The sequence below is a fragment of the Asterias rubens genome, chromosome 9 (assembly GCF_902459465.1).
Source record: "Asterias rubens chromosome 9, eAstRub1.3, whole genome shotgun sequence".
Taxonomy (NCBI): Eukaryota; Metazoa; Echinodermata; class Asteroidea; order Forcipulatida; family Asteriidae; genus Asterias; species Asterias rubens.
Genome location: NC_047070.1, coordinates 7,858,517 through 7,874,936, shown reverse-complemented (window position 1 = coordinate 7,874,936; position 16,420 = coordinate 7,858,517). Strand labels below are relative to the sequence as shown.

The following is a 16,420-nucleotide window of genomic DNA, read 5'->3' as shown; positions in this document are numbered from 1 at the left end:
AATCCACCCACTGTTCAAAATGATAATGAAATTACTTAAGCAGTTTCCAAACATTATTCTGAGTAATTCCCATCTTTTTCCCCCCTTGTTGTTCCTAACTAATGACATTAATTGCCAACCCCCATACGTGTGTCAAAGAGATCGCTATCGGGGCATTTCGGAGAGTATGTACTTTGACTGGTCAACTGGTTATACAGGCAGGCCTTGTTGTCCTTGGTGTGTTCATTGCCATGCGGGGAGGCAGCTGTATCAACATGTATTTACCTGGCTTGTCTTAGGGGGTCAGGGAGAGTGTTGTTGTCATATTTTTCTCTCTCAACTAAACGCAAAATCGATAGTGCTATAAATGGACTGAACAAACCGCTGAAGCAGATTATAAAACATTCTGAGAAAACTGTTGTTACTGTTGGGTGTTTTTGCACGGGTGCATCTTTTCAGTTGATGAGCTGATTTTATTTTTTTTAGTTCTTCTTAATGGCAGTGGACACTTGGTTATTACTCAAAAGAATTATTAGCATAAAACCTTACTTGGTAACGAGTAATGGGGAGTGTAAAACATTGTGAGAAACGGCTCCCTCTGAAGTAACGTAGTTTTCTAGAAAGAAGTAATTTTCCACAAATTTTGAGACCTCAGAATTAGACTTTCAGGTCTGGAAATCAAGCATCTGAAAACACACAGCTTTGTGTGACAAGGGTGTTTTTTCTTTCATTATGTTCAGATATACCAAGTGAGAAGACTGGTCTTTGACAATTACCAATAGTGTCCCGTGTCTATAAAAGCGTTTAGGAAACTGGAAAATAATGTGTTCAGAGTTGTGTTCCCCTCCTTTTTCTTATTCACTTAAGAAAATTACAAAGCTGCATGCACATCATCAGCATGTTGTCAGGAATCATTTTAAAGGGATGGTATACGTTTGGTGATCACTTTTGAAAATGAATGGCAATAACAGTTTACTTGGTTAAAAGTTCAGCAGCTTTCGATAGTATAAAGCTTTTTGAGAATCATTTACTTTGAAGTTATGTGGCTATGGAAAATTAAATCTTTTTTTTTTCTCAACGAAACAAAAAATTTGAATCTGAGAAATCTGAGAGAACGTTACAGATTGTGTATAAAAATTACAACATGCTTTCTACGTGGATATAGCTAAGCAATATCTCGAAAAGATGCTACAACCTTTTAAAATGAAACCTGCATTTGTATATGTCTCTATGGCCTCCTTTATAGCAATGCACATGAGTGCCTGAGTGTTATGTCTTTATGGCTTCCTTTTAAGCAATGCACATCAAGTGCCTGAATGTTTGAAATGTCATGAGAGGAACATGTAGGCGCAAGCTGGAGCATTATTATTCCCAGTTTGGCGCCGGCTTTCTACACACTCAAATGTCACCACAGGCTCTTTGTGCACTAATACTGAATATGAGTCCGATTCAGCGTATTTTTATCTCATTTTGATCCCCCTCACTTTCTTTCATGGTGTTCATGTTATATGTATTTTTTTTTCTTTGCTTTTTTCTTCATGCCAGACATACAAGGGTTACCTCCGAGGGTTTCTTATGAAAGTTATACTCGGTAGTCAAGAAGTTTATTTTTATATTTTTTTTATATTCAAGCATAACCACATTCCTTGGGAGAAATAACTCTTTGTATCTTTGACTATCAAATACCAAATCAAACTAGCTTATGTGGAAGCTTTTACAGGGAAGGTATCTGTTTGGTTATCACTCTTAAAGGCAGTGGACACTATTGGTAATTACTCATAATTATTAGCATAAAACCTTTCTTGGTGACAAGTAATGGGGAGAGGTTGGTGGTATAACACATTGTGAGAAACGGCTCCCTCTGAAGTGCCATAGTTTTGGAGAAAGAAGTAATTTTCCACGTATTTGATTTCGTGACCTCAAGTTTAGTCTCGAAATCAACCATCTAAACGCACACAACTTCGTGTGACAAGGGTGGTTTCTTCTTTCATTATTATCTCGCAACCTTGACGACCAATTGAGCTCAAATTTTCACAGGTTTGTTATTTTATGCATATGTTGAGATACACCAACTGTGAAGGCTAGTCTTTGACAATTACCAACAGTGTCCACTGCCTTTAAAGGAACACGTTGCCTTGGTTCGGACGAGTTGGTCTATAAAAAGCGTTTGTAACCGTTTTTTTAATAAAATGCATATGGTCGGAAAGATGGTTTAAAAGTAGAAAACAATGATCCACACAAATTTGCCTTGAAATTGAGAGGTTTTCCTTTTACTGTGCGAACTAACATGGTCGGCCATTTATGGGAGTCAAAATTTTGCAATTTCGAGGCATGTTTGTGTGGATCATTGTATTCTACTTTTACAACATCTTTCTACCCATATGCATTTTATAACAAACGGTTACAAATGCTTTTCAAAGACCACCTCGACCGATCCAAGGCAACGTGTTCCTTTAAAATTCATGGCAATATAAACCTGGTTACTACGTAACGCTACTCAAATAGTGTATTCCTATTAGGGATAATTCTTCCTGCGTGAACATAACCGCTCTGGTTTTTGAGCGATATCTAAAAAAACAAAAAAAACAAAAAAAAAACGACCACCCTATTCATATAGGATGAAAACAATCGAACGGTTCCGAAAACCAAATGTAAACTGAGGGATACTGAATGTGTGATAGGGCAATGGATCTGAGATTGGCCAATGAGTCTGTGATCGGTCAATGAATCTGAGATTGGCCAATGAGTTTGTGATCGGTCAATGGATCTGAGATTGGCCAATGAGTCTGTGATCGGTCAATGAATCTGAGATTGGCCAATGAGTCTGTGATCGGTCAATGGATCTGAGATTGGCCAATGAGTCTGTGATCGGTCAATGAGTCTGTGATCGGTCAATGGATCTGAGATTGGCCAATGAGTCTGTGATCGGTCAATGAGTCTGTGATCGGTCAATGAATCTGAGATTGGCCAATGAGTCTGTGATCGGTCAATGAATCTTTGGTTGGGCAATTATTCTGTGATCTGGCAATGAACCTGTGGCCCCTTGTATTTTTCGTTTAACGGACGCAGTAATTCATGCAAATTGTTAACTTACGCAGACAGATCTGGGGATTCAACTTTAGGGTCACTCCTAATTTCCTTTCATTACTTCAGGGATTTTTTCGGTGAAACTGTTATTGAAACGATAAAAGCTTGTGTAAATAATAACTGATATGTCAAACGTGTTTTGGATTTTAAAATGCAAATATGAGGGAAACTCTTGCAGTGGATAAATAGTTGATTTAAGTTTTGGAGAGATCATCGGCAGGATTATTCAAAGAAATCCAAAGTTAATCAAAATGCCAGTTGTTGAACTTAAACTCTTAAATCTTAAACTCCCCAATGAATGAGACAAACCTGTCGCATAAAAAAGGGAATTAGTGTGACTTTGCTTGAGGGGAAATTTAGCGAAGTGAGAAACTTTCTTCTTCTTTTTTTCTTTTCTTTTTTCTTCTCTGTAATTTTTTTTTTAATAACAATCCAAAATAATGTTTCTCACAACACATTTTTTGTATTATAACCATTTTTGGTGAACACATAAACAGCCATAAGGCGGGGGAAAAAATAGAAAAAATAAAATAAAATAAATTGGAAAAGCAAAGCAGAGAATTACGCTTAATGATGGTTGAAATTTTGTTGCTTTTTCAGTTGTCATCAGACAAGTTTGACCCGGAGGAGAGGACAAGGCGAGAACGAGAAGAGAAAGAGCTGGAATGGCAGAGATTACAGCGAGACAAGGAGTTGAAACAACTCCAGCAACAGAGGGAGCGAGAGCTTGAACGGAGACTACAACCGGACAAAGGACAGGTATGTATCCATACACATTGAGTTGATGACTAGACTTGTTTCAAAGCGCTTATAGATTAATGGTAGAGACTGCATTATAGGCTATGAGTAGTACTAATGGGGTGAGCTTGAATGGAGACTCCAAACTGAGAAAGGTCAGGTATGTATACATACACATTGAGTTGATGACTAGACTTATTTCAAAGCTCTTATAGATTAATGGTAGAGACTGCATTATAGGCTATGAGTAGTACTAATGGGGGTGAATTTGAACGGAGGCTACACCATAAGAAAGGTCTGGTATGTGTCCATACACATTGAGTTGATGACTAGACTTGTTTCAAAGGGCTAGTATAGATTAATGGTAGAGACTGCATATGTTGTGAGTAGTACTAATGGACCATCGAAAGTGCACTGACATAAGCCACTACTCGAACAAGTGCTACACTTTCAGTAATGAATCTGCCCTGCAGGAATCTGCCATTGGTACAAGCTAACGAGGTGGTCAATCGCGTTCAGTTACCGGCAGATACAAAAAATGTAATTAGCTCTGCTGAATGTTAAATACGTTTTAAAAAGTGGTTCATCAAATGGTTTTGATAAATGCCTTTTATATTTAGTTTTCTTGATATTCCTTGAGGTTCTTTTGAAAACATCCTTGTGAATGTTTTTGTTGTGCCTAAAAATGTTTTTATTTTAGGATGTGTTCTAATTCTTAGGCAATTGTTGTGTTAAGTGTTTTGACAATCTGTTTTGCTGACTATTTAGAAGCACTGTACTCTCCCGTGTCTCTCCATTTGTTGATGAAGTTTCTGAATCATCTTGATGGTTTGGCCTCATTGTGCTTTTCCTAACATCTGTCTGCTCTCATGACTTGGGTGTGCCATGGAGAAGAAGAATATGAGTCCCTATAGCAACTAAGAAACACATCATCCCGGCCGATTTCCTCATGTCATTGAATGGGGGGGGGGGGGGGGGGTAGAGAAAATGTGTCAGGCCCGAGTCTGACGTGCATTGCTTGGTCTAGATAGTTTACAATGAGCTGAGGGGCACAGAGCCACACACTGGAGTAAGGCCAAGTTAAATAAAAAACATGTTCAGCGTCCTGCCTTTTTGCAAAAAAGGTAGGAGGCGGCCCCTTTTTTTTTTTTCCTCCCTCCACAAAATGGTCGCCTGACACATTTTAAAGACAATCGGCTTGGCTTAAAAAAAATTGTATGAGATCATTTAAATTCATCCTTTGTATGGGGGAAATTTGGGAAATGTTGTTTTCCCATAAAATAAACGAGAAATAGAGAGGCTGCCTCACAAAAGGAAGCGGACGGGGACGCTAAACATTATTTATTTTGTACTAGGCCTAATAGATTGGCCTAAATATTGAGAGGGCTGGTCTGAAATGCGATCAGACCTCGCTGCCGCACACAAGCTCCTTCAAAACATGATGCATGATTCAAGCTTTATAACTCAACCTTCCCATGACATTGGAGACATATTTCTTAAGGGGGTGGGTGCTGGGAGGAGGAGGAGGGGGTGTGGGGGGTTTCGGGATCGATTTATCGATCCCTGGTGTTAATCTCATGTTGGAGAGATGGGGGTACCCTTGCCTGGTGGTAACTTACCTGGTGGTTGTGTTGTTGTGCTTGCTCTACACTCTTGGGGGCACTTGACAATGCTGTTTTATTAACACTTGAAGTCCTCATGGCAGACATAAAAGCACAAAATACAAAGTGTGAGTTTTAAAGGGTTTTGAATACTTTTTGTAGATAAATTTTTTGGGAGTGACATGAATCCCTAGTCACTGAGAATGAAGATGTAGGCCTATGTAATTTAATTTGCCTGTAGAAGTTGCAGCTTCATTAGTCGTCAATATTTCGAAGAAAAAAAAATATATAAAAATCTCAGAGCAATGTTTTCAGGAGAGTCATGTAAAATCGTTGTACATGCTAAAATAGTTTTCGTATCAATTCTCAAAAACTACAGCACCTCAGCAAGTAATATTTTAAGACAAGCTTTCTACCATCATTATCTTTAAACCATGTCTGTTTTATGTAAATCTGCGGAGGTTTTTGTGTTGTTTGGAACCATAAGTACCCAAACCCTAACCTTGAAGAATGATTGGGGGGGGGGGAGGGTGGGTGTGAGAGAACATCCTAATGTGGTTAGAGTGTTGATGGATTTTTTTTCTCTTCTTCAACATGATTGTCATCGATGTCTATAATGGTGAACAAAATTCACAAGATGTTTTTAATATTTCTATAAATGTTTGTTTAACTTCATCCGTCTTTCCCCCCCTGTAGACAGTGCCCGCCTTTCTCTCCAAGTTCTTTTGTTCCGTAAAGGTTATACACATACAAAAATATCTGAAAAAGTCCTTTAAATGTCAGCTTTGCTTTGAGGGAAGACTAGACAATGGCCGGTGAGATTTTAAGTTTGGAAAAAAAAAGGGAAAAAAGGGGGATCAGAATCCGCGACAACATGTTGACGCTGAATTGATGAGTTGTGATCAATTCGCTTTTATTTGTAAAGAGATGGTGATAATGCCGTCTCCTGCACTCTTGCCCAAATCCCTCGCGACTTCATTATTTCCGGCTAAGGATTCCCCGGGTGGCTAAGGGGATACAATAGACGGAAGGAACCGTTTCTCATCTGCCGTGCTGTGCGTCTGTCTGTCTGTCTGGAGCGAGTTTCTTCTTCTCCCATCCTGGGTATAATCTTTCTCTATGGTATAATTATTTAGGATGTATAGTGTGGCCTACTTTAAAAGAAACAAAATAAGACAAAAAAGTTTAATTTAAAATAATGTGGTTATGTAAAATAATTCTGAATTATTTGACTGCTTTTGTTTATTGGTTAAAAAAAATCCCCAGTAGACTTTCATCACAGTGCAGTCATCTTGTTTTTATCCCCTCCCCCCCCCCCCCTTTAAATAATTTTCACCTAATATGAGGCTTCCATTGGGCAACATAATAGTCAGATCCCATTGTTGGTATGAGGAGAATCACTAGTCCATATTGCTAATTGAACATTTGGAACATGACAAATATGGTGGCAGCCTGTTGAATAGTTTTACTGAAAGGGAATGTACACAGTGTGTTAATCACTCTATAAACAAATGGCAATAGAAATCTTTGGTTAGAGGCATAAATCAGCTTTTGATAGTATAAAGCATTTTGAGAAAGTTTCACTTCAAGGTAATGAGGTTATGTCAAAAGATAACAGTTTTATGCCCACAAATTTGAATCGGAGAAGTGCTACCGGGTAATGCATTAGATTGAGCTTTCCCATTTAGGATCATTCTTCCTGCATTGACATGCAACCACCTTGCAATGTGCAACCACCTTTTAAATAGAAGTTTTTGATGTTTTCTTGGTTTTATTGTGAACATCTGCAGACATAAAGTATATTTTCAGTTTATTTGTTATTTGTTAATTACAAACTTTTATATGACATTAACAAGATAGTATGGCACACAGCCTTTAAGAAGTCGATACTGGTGGGCAGTGCTTTTAGTATTTGTGCGTATTGGCCCAGGGACTCTGGGGGTTGGCAAGTGACATGTTGATCTGTCGTCTACTAGAGTAGTAGTAGCTTCTACTGCCACTGGACAAAGAGACAACCTAAGGAGGGAATGAGGGCAGGATCACATGGAAATCAATGGAGACTAGATCAATTGCTTCATGGTGATGGATGAGAAAAAGGTCTCATGTCCCCCATGTTTATAGGAGGCTTCGGTTCATTGCTAGCAATCTCAGACTTGATTGGGTGATGTTGGTCACATGGGGGAGGGCAGGAGACTTGATTGGGTGATGTTGGTCACGGTGGAGGGGAGGGGATTTGATTGGTTGGTCACATGGTGAGGGCAGTTGACTTGATTGGGCAATGTGGTCACTTGGGGAAGGGCAGGACCGTAGACGGAATCTGTCCAAACATTGTCAGCATTTAGATCCGTGTGCTTATGAGTGTCTTCTGGATTGTAGACCGGGTTTTCAAATTTTACAGATGTTGTTTTATGCATATGTTGAGATACACCAAGTGAGCATATAGGGCCCAATCTCATGGCTCTGCTTACCGTAAGCACAGAATCGGCGCTTACGGTAAGCAGGGAATTCCGTGCTTACGGCAAGCGTATTTCACGGGTTAGCGGGAACTTCCATTTGAAACAATTTTCAATGCCATGACAAAAGCAACAGAGGCTGTGGCCTCCATGAAATTATAGGCCTGTTAATATATTGAATGCACCACCCCTCTTATAGGTTTGTCTGGCACAGCTTCCAGTCCTGATTAGCTATGTAGATTTGATTATGATTTCTCATACTTACCTTGCCATGCTCAAAACCTCCTTGACTAAAATAAGAAAGCCTCTCCGCACAGCACTGACAAGCAGATAAGACAACATCTTTTAAGTGCTTAGAATGCCATGGGGGGTTACGGCTTAGGTGCTTCACTGTCTGTGCTAGGTTTACTCCAGGGGGTTTTGGGCAGGGGGGGGGGGATGTGGTTTGCATTTATGATGAGATAAAGACATTTTGTCATGTGGGTTTGTTTGATCCAATCCCATCAGGGCCTGATTTCATAGCGGTGCTTAACAGTAAGCAAATTTTCACGCTTATACTGTAGCAGAAATGAAGGTGTAAGCGTATTTCACAAGTTAGCAAGAAAATTAGGCGACTGTCTTGTGCGTTCACCATGGATTTGCATTGTGATGTTACTCATTTCGTGCAGAAAGCACCACAAGGTTAGCATGCCTTTTCCGTGTGCTTACGGTAAGCAGTAAGCACAAAATCGGCTGTTTAGCAGCTCTGTGAAACTGGGCTCAGGGCTGATTAATTAAGCACAAAAAATAGCTAAGCATAACCAAATTATGATTACCAGACTTTTTGTAATGATTTGCTTCCTGAAATTTTCCTCTCTGTGGTGACCGCCGACCCCTCCCCCCCCCCCCCCCCCCCCAATAAAGAAAAGAAGAAGTTTAAATTCAAAGCCCAATCCTCTTATTTTTTTCTTCTTCAGAAAAAGAAAAAACTGAAATTGAATACCTGTTTGTTTTCTCTATGAAGTTTTTCTCACTGGTGAGCACGGACATTTTTGTGTAACTAATGGATCTGTGAATACAACGAGTGTTTTGTTTTTTGAGAGGCGGCCACAGACAGTCTGCCGCCTTATCTGAGGTGTGTAGCACTCTGCGACTCTAAACGACAATGAAGGGGGGGGGGGGCTTGATGTTCAGCAATTCCTTCAACCACTTTGTATTTCAGCCTTTAAAGGCACTGCAGCTGATTTCACGAAACGCTAAGATTAATCGTATCTCGAGTCAGGAGAAAACTAAGGATGGGTTCCATGCGTCCTAACGTCTATGGATACCGAACTTAACTTAATCATAAATTAGGAAGAGTTTGGTGAAATCGACGGCTGGACACGTTAGGTAATTGTCAAAGACCAGTATGCTCACTTGGTGTATACCATTATCTGCATAAAATTAACAAACCTGTGAAAATTTGGGCTCAATCGGTCATCGAAGTTGCAAGTAAATTATGAAGAAAAAAAAAAAGAAAAAAAAAACACCCTTGTTGCACAAAGTTTTGTGCTTTCAGATGCATATTAAAAGGCTTCACGGAAGTCTTTAAATTTTTTAGTGAGAAATCACCCCTTTCTCAAAAACTACATTACTTCAGAGGGAGTTGTTTCTGACAATGTTTTATACTATCAACAGCTCTCCGTTGCTCACTACCAAACATGTTCTTACGCTAATATATAGTTTGAGTACTTACCAACCATGTCCAGCAGCCGATTTGACAAAATGCTGAGATTAATCCTATCGTCCAGTTAGGACGACTAACTCTTCTTTACTTGGGATGGGTAAAATACTCCCTAACGTCTATGGATACAGAACTTAACTCGTCGTAAGTCCCAAGATTAATCCTAAGTTCGGAAGAGTTTTGCGAAATCGACAGCAGTGCCTTTAACACTATTCAACAAGGAGTCTCTCTTTGCCTTCCTGCTGGGATTTCATTCATTGTGTGTACGAGGGGGTTTGGAGGATGTTGGAGATGTGAGGGGGTTTTCTTGCAGCTGTCAGTGGCCAGGATAAACACCCTTTACGGTGTAAACTCTGTTCACACTGACGCCTTGTGAGAGAGATGAATCAATACTTGTGGATTGGATTGTCACAGAAAAAACATACTCGACCCTTTTTTTTTATTTTTTTCCTCCTCCGCCCACTTTTTATCTGGCAAGCACTACAGAATCTTGCGTGAATTATCTTTTTATAGAAAGTGAATCTTGTGCTAGTTGAGACCAAAGTTGTACCTTCCTATGCTATAAGCAACATTTTGTAAAGCTGTTAAGCAGATAATACAAATTTCAAAAAGTATTAAGTGGGGCATCAGTCACCAAATGCACACTTATTGTAATTTTGGCTGGTAAACTGTCGCTTCTGAGCAAGACTGTTTTTGTGCTTAGCAAGTTTTTGTGCTTACAGGCTTTATGAAATTGGGCCCTGTAACGTATAGACCTTCATAAATTTTGTATATAGAGACTGATTATTGCTAACTGTCATTTGTTAACCTTCACCTCATTTTCAAAACACTCCTTCATGTTTTCAGGAGATAAAAAATAACAAACATCAATTTGCCAGCTGCAAAACTAATTTGATAAGGGGATGTTTCTCATCAACAAAATCCTTAAAGAAAAAATGTTTTAAAAAACCACTATGCAGAACCACCCGTACTCATTTAGAGATTAGCATTACATGTTGCTACCGCAAACCTTTCTATATATCGTATTTTCCCCATGCAAAGTTTCAAATCCCACTCACTTTGCAGCGGGTTTTGTGGTGAGAAGTTGAGCGTTGTATTTTCACCATGCAAAGTTTCAAATCCCACTCACTTTGCAGCGGGTTTTGTGGTGAGAAGTTGAGCGTTGTATTTTCACCATGCAAAGTTTCAAATCCCACTCACTTTGCAGAGGGTTTTGTGGTGAGAAGTTGAGCGGTGTATTTTCACCATGCAAAGTTTCAAATCCCACTCACTTTGCAGAGGGTTTTGTGGTGAGAAGTTGAGCGGTGTTTAGTCAGTCGAGCTGCTCCACCAAGCGGACTCAGAATCACGTGTTCTCTCTCACCCTCGTATTGCCCCTATGCATTCATTCCCCTGTGTCCTGAAGACCTAGTGTGATTTGATACCAGCATTGTGATCATGTTACCATCTCATTACCCCATGACATCGGTAATCCGCCATGCTGTGATTTAGAGTTGGAGCTTAAGGGAGCACTGCCAGGCGCTCTCATCTTACATGTTGTATGCCCCGGCTTGCCTCGCAGGCCCGGTCTGAATCATGGGGAACTCACGGTGGTTCCACGACCGACAAATCAAACAGACAAATCCGTTCAGGAATAATTATGTGCTGTCAGGATTTTGTTTAAAGCTGTTCCATTTACATATAGTTCTTCTGAAGGAAAAACATGAAGTGACGGGCGGGAAGGAAGTACAGTGGAATGCATTTCTAGAGTAGTGTAGTGTTTCCTTGGAATTTTGATTTTACAGTTGCCAATTTTATCAAATAAATGTTCGTAATTTTGTAAATGTTAACTGTGTATGCATCAGTTTCCTGAGTTTCCTCAGTCTAATTTGTTGATTGTTTTTTGGCAGGGCCGAAATTTTGAAGGCATTTGTATTGTTTAATATGTTAATAAGTGTGTACCCATCAGCGGGTTAGCCAGCCATGTAGAAATGAGAGTTTTGCATTTTTGGAGATTGCTGATTAATTCACAAGCACAGTGGGTGCTGACTCGCTTAAAATGTTCATTTGTTAAAACCGTTTGAGAAGTATGAATGGCAAGCCAGTGTAGAACTATTTTATAAATGACATCTTGTTTCTACTTTTGGTTTTCCAGCACTCGCTGAGTCAGATGGAGAGAGACCGCTACTTGAAGATGCACTCATCGGATAGCCAAGCCCGCCTCCATGAGGACCAACTCTACCACAAGGCTTACCTCGCCCGCACCTCGGAGAGTGAGAGACTGCAGAGACTGGAGAAGGACCACAACACAGCTATCGACCTGAAAATGAAAACAGACGAGAGTCGTGGCAGAGAAGGCCACGGGTTTAAGGTCTACCAGCCCACACCCAAGCAAGAGGGCCAGGTGCCGTACTACGGGACGGCGCCCGTAAGGTACGAGGACTCCCGTTCAGGAGTACCGATAAGAACTGAGCAGTCCAAGCACATTCCTGCCTTCCATGTCAAGAGTGAATCTCTGGTCGGGTACCAACCGTTCAGGCATGCTATGACTAGCGGTAGTAATGCAGAAAAGACTGGACTGGAAGGGGATAAATCGCCGCTTGATAGCAAGCAAAACATTGCGTATTTAACGAGAACTGCAGACCCGCTGCGGACGGGGAGCATAACCTCTGGGTTGCCCGTCAAAGCAGCAGCTGCATCCAGGAAGGATATCCCCACACCCCCGCCTCTGAGGAGAGACCCGGACCCCATCAAAGGCGGAGAAGCAGGACCCCATATAACGAGTGTTATTCAGGCTAGAGATTATTCAGGGCGTCCACCAATGTACACGGTTGCCGGAGGTTCCAGTCAGCATCCAGCCTCCCAGGCAGGCAAACCGGTGTATGCCAAGGAGGGTATGGATCTACGAGTTGGCGATAACGCCCACAATGTGCCGGTCATCACTCATAGCTCAATAGGGAAGCCACCTCCTCTGCACGGTCAGCCGGGTCAAAGTATGGCGAATTCGAATCGGAACAGTGGCCTACAACCCCAATCCCCGCTGCGCGTGCAAACTCCGCAGCAACTCTCTGCTGCTGCTCTACAGCCAATTGAATTGCAGAAATCCGGCAAGTCCCCGTCGGGTTACCCTCAGTCGACAACAACCCATTCCCCTTACACCGTGCCAACCGGACAGACCTCACTCTTAATGTCTGCCTTAAGACCCAATGATGTCAACCGCCAGGGCGATTACCAGCAGTCACCGGATGGAGCCAGAAATGCGGAGACGCCCGCTGGAAAACGCAAATCCGGTGGATCAGGCGGGAATGCGAACCGTAAGCGTCCCAAAGTCAAAGGCAAACCCGAAGCCGGAGAGGAAGCAAGTACAGCTTTGAACTCGAACACAGAGGAGCAAAAACAGAGTGGAGCCTACTTTGGCGATTATTACAAAACTTTTGTCATGGACGCGCGCAACAGTCAGATAACGGGAGGCTCAGCTGCTGAAGCTCAGAGTCGCGAGGCTGCCAGGAACAATGAAAATGTCGAACTCAAAATTGAGAAGGTAGATCAGTACCGCCTGGGTCTGGATCCCAACGCCCCTATGCCATTTCTAGGTGATAGGTTTAATAATGGAGCTATGTCAGACAGTGATAGTACCAGATCATGCTCCCCTAAGGCAACAGGCAGTGAGTCCTCCGACGGTCGGAGCGTCAAAACGGCCTCGCCCAACCGATCAGGAGGCCATGTGAATCTGAAGAAGGCTTGGCTACAGCGTCATTCAGAGGACAGTCATACCTCTACATTCATCCCGTCCAGCGGCACTACCAGTACTCTAACAGAGCGCAAACTGTACGAGCTTGGTGTTAAAACACCCAACAGTGACTCTCTTAAAATGCTCGACTCCCAGACCAAGGAGAGAGTAGCCCAGTCCATACCCAATGGCCATATGCAACAGGCCGGCTTCCTGAACAATCGGACTGGCGACAACAAGCCCCTCAGTGCCGTCACCCTTGCAGACATTCCAAAGAGCAGCGTCCCCGATCACGTCTATGACTTTGACAACTCGTCCACCTGCTCTGACAGCTCCACTACCTCTAAAGGTCGGGCCAAGCGGAGTAGAGAGTCCAAGCATGTCAAGAAGCACCGGGAACGCAAGAAGCACTGCGGAGCCGGCGAGCGCAAGAGTAAACACAACAACGACAGCAGTAAGGACCATAACAAGGGGAGAGGCAATGCTCTGTTGGACAAGGAAGAGGAAAACGACTACGATGGCTTCAAGAACTTTGGCATGATACCGGAGGGAGAGAGGACTAATGAATTAAAGGTAAGAATCCTAGTTCCGCTGAATTCAGGCCTGGAATTTCATCTTTGAGGGGGCAAGGCCATTTTTATTTTGAAAAGGGCATTTCCATTGTAAAGTCTATGGGAAACTTTTGAAGGGGCACCAAGGCCAAGACCAGGGCAATGTAGGCCGAGGCCTCTGTAAAATTCCAGGCCTATTTGTTCCAAGCTCAGCAGTGAGCCATTTGCACGTTACATTAGAATGAAGTCTGGTTCAATTCCTTCTTCGGAAACAGGCGATTGTTAACAATAATGATGATCTTACGTAGTGCAAAACATAACTGCAAGAAATCTCGATATGCTTTAAACCTGAAAATTACACAGAACAAGAGAATGCAAAAGTTGAAATAGGTCGGATTTGAGGTTGGATTTGAAATTCGTCTTTACTAAGGAGAGAATGCCTTTGCCATTTCAAAAACAAAGCATACAGGCCTGAGAGTACATCCAGTTATGCTTTGCTTTTTCTCACTTACATTTAGAGTTGACGAATACCCAGACATAAACCTCAAAGAAATGCTCTGCACAAGGGATATTTATATTAGACTTTGTCGATCTGGAGGGTAGGATGCAAAAGCTTGCCTCGGAACCATATGACATGGCAATTTCTGCTTCACTACGAGTAATTTAAAATTAGATTGTGACTGAAGAAGGGCATTTTATCAAATCCAACATGGCTCATTATTAAATATAACCATTTTCTACATTTACCACTCCCCCTGTTTTTCTTGCACCCACCGTCTTTTAGTCACCATTAAAGTCCGTCAAATCTACCCCCAACAAAAATTAATTTCCTCAACAGAGAAGTGCATGTCACATTGATAATAAATATCTGAAGGGTTACCTAATCAAGCACATATCGTGTCTCTGTTCATGCCACCAAGTGACAAGAAAAAACGAACGAAAAAATATTATTCAATCAATTTTGTGTGCGTGATAAAATCAGTGAACTATTAATTCGAGCTTGAAAATTTTCATTAAAAAAGGGGGGGAAAAAAGAAAGAAATTATTCATCCCACCATGAAAAAATGGGTCGTGTGTCGTAAAGCCCAGATTGAAATTCCAATGAGAAGCAAGACCACGCACGCTTACACAGGGAGGCTGGTTGTAGGTCAATTTATCCAATATTCCTCTAAGCCGGATGTTTACATGCACACACACCACCACTCGGAATAGCAAGTGGTCTCCGTCCATGCTTGCAAAAAAAAAAAAAAAAAAAAAAAAAAAAGTGAACAAAGGCACAAAGGGCTCTTTCCAGCACAATACCTTCATTTCATGCTGGTGGTCACGCCATTGTGAAGCGAAAGTTGTCGTCAGGTCATTCGGTAAATTATTTAATTAGGGAGCTCGGCATGTGACTAGAACACCCCCCCTCCTCCACCCTCTCCTCTCTCTCTATTCTAAGGGGTTAGATTGAACCATCAGACTTATCTGTCAACGTTGAGGCCAATGCGGACCCTGTGAGGTTCTTTTTTCCCCTCTCAGGTGATGTCATGATGTGTCCCAGCTATTGGGGAAAGCACTGGAGACTTCTACTCTCCATCTACAAATACTGGGTCAAGAATTTAATCAAGTCTCTGTTTGACCTACTTCTTGTTGAGCAGGTTTTCAGGTTGCTGATTTTTTATTAGGAGAGGGGTTGGGGGGGGGGGGTGGTGGTTGCGCTCATGATTATATATGCCGGGTTATTTTGTCAACCTTCATCCTTTATGTTGATGTTGTAGTAATGTGATTGATGTGTAGTGAATGCGGGATTGAAATTGGAGTAAATCAACTTTGGTTTGGGATGATGTGGTGTAACAGATGGTGATCTCTGTTTTCTTTTTACCTGCGCTGCTATTAAACTGATGTTTTCACCCCCCCAAACCTAGAGACTTTTTATGTCGGCTTGGGATTCAGGCAATCAAGACAACTGTCCTGGAATACTGTAAATTGTTTCTATTTTCAACATTTCTAGGTCAAGTTTCAAGTGAGTTCATTTCTGAACCTCACCTGTTTACATAGCATGGCAGTGAAAAAGTAACGCAGAGTTTTCGACCAAAATTATGTTGTTTTGTTTTGTTTTATTTCCTTCTCCATATCATTTATTATTGATTAATTTGTCATTTTTATAACACACCTCTTTAACTGTTGAAATTAATCTATTGCTCCCTGAATACATTTGAGTAATAGAGAGTTCCAACACTCAAATCAAAATAATTTTGTTTAAAGGTTGTTGTAAATATTCCCTGATACAACGCACTTTTTTTTTTTAATGTTTCAATTTATTTTTTTATATTTCACTGGAACAATCCATGCAGTGAAAAAATAAGTATCTGATACTAATATTTTTCAATTACACAATGCGCCACTAAAGAATGCGACAAAGTGGGAAATTTATGGGCTAGAAGAGAACAGATTAGTTTTTTAATATCGACTGGAATCTAAAGATTCTGCTCTGTAAACCTTTGTTAAGTAGTGAAATATTTCAAAGTAAAATGCTTGATCTTGAAATAACTTTAACTGACAGTTATAGGAGCTTTTCCTCATGATTTATGGCTGAATACTCTTGCCCTTTTCCATTA

The 16,420-nt window shown here is 41.2% G+C and overlaps 1 protein-coding gene across 2 annotated transcripts in view; it reads left to right on the top strand.

Moving 5' to 3' along the window:
- The window catches only part of LOC117294465, a 114,739-nt gene that overhangs the window by 83,979 nt on the left and 14,340 nt on the right, over nt 1-16,420 (top strand). For both annotated transcript variants that reach the window (XM_033776877.1, XM_033776878.1), the window contains 2 exons: nt 3,667-3,825; nt 11,695-13,842. In XM_033776877.1, the coding sequence (XP_033632768.1) occupies nt 3,667-3,825; nt 11,695-13,842 (2,307 nt within the window). The remainder of the gene's footprint in view (nt 1-3,666; nt 3,826-11,694; nt 13,843-16,420) is intronic.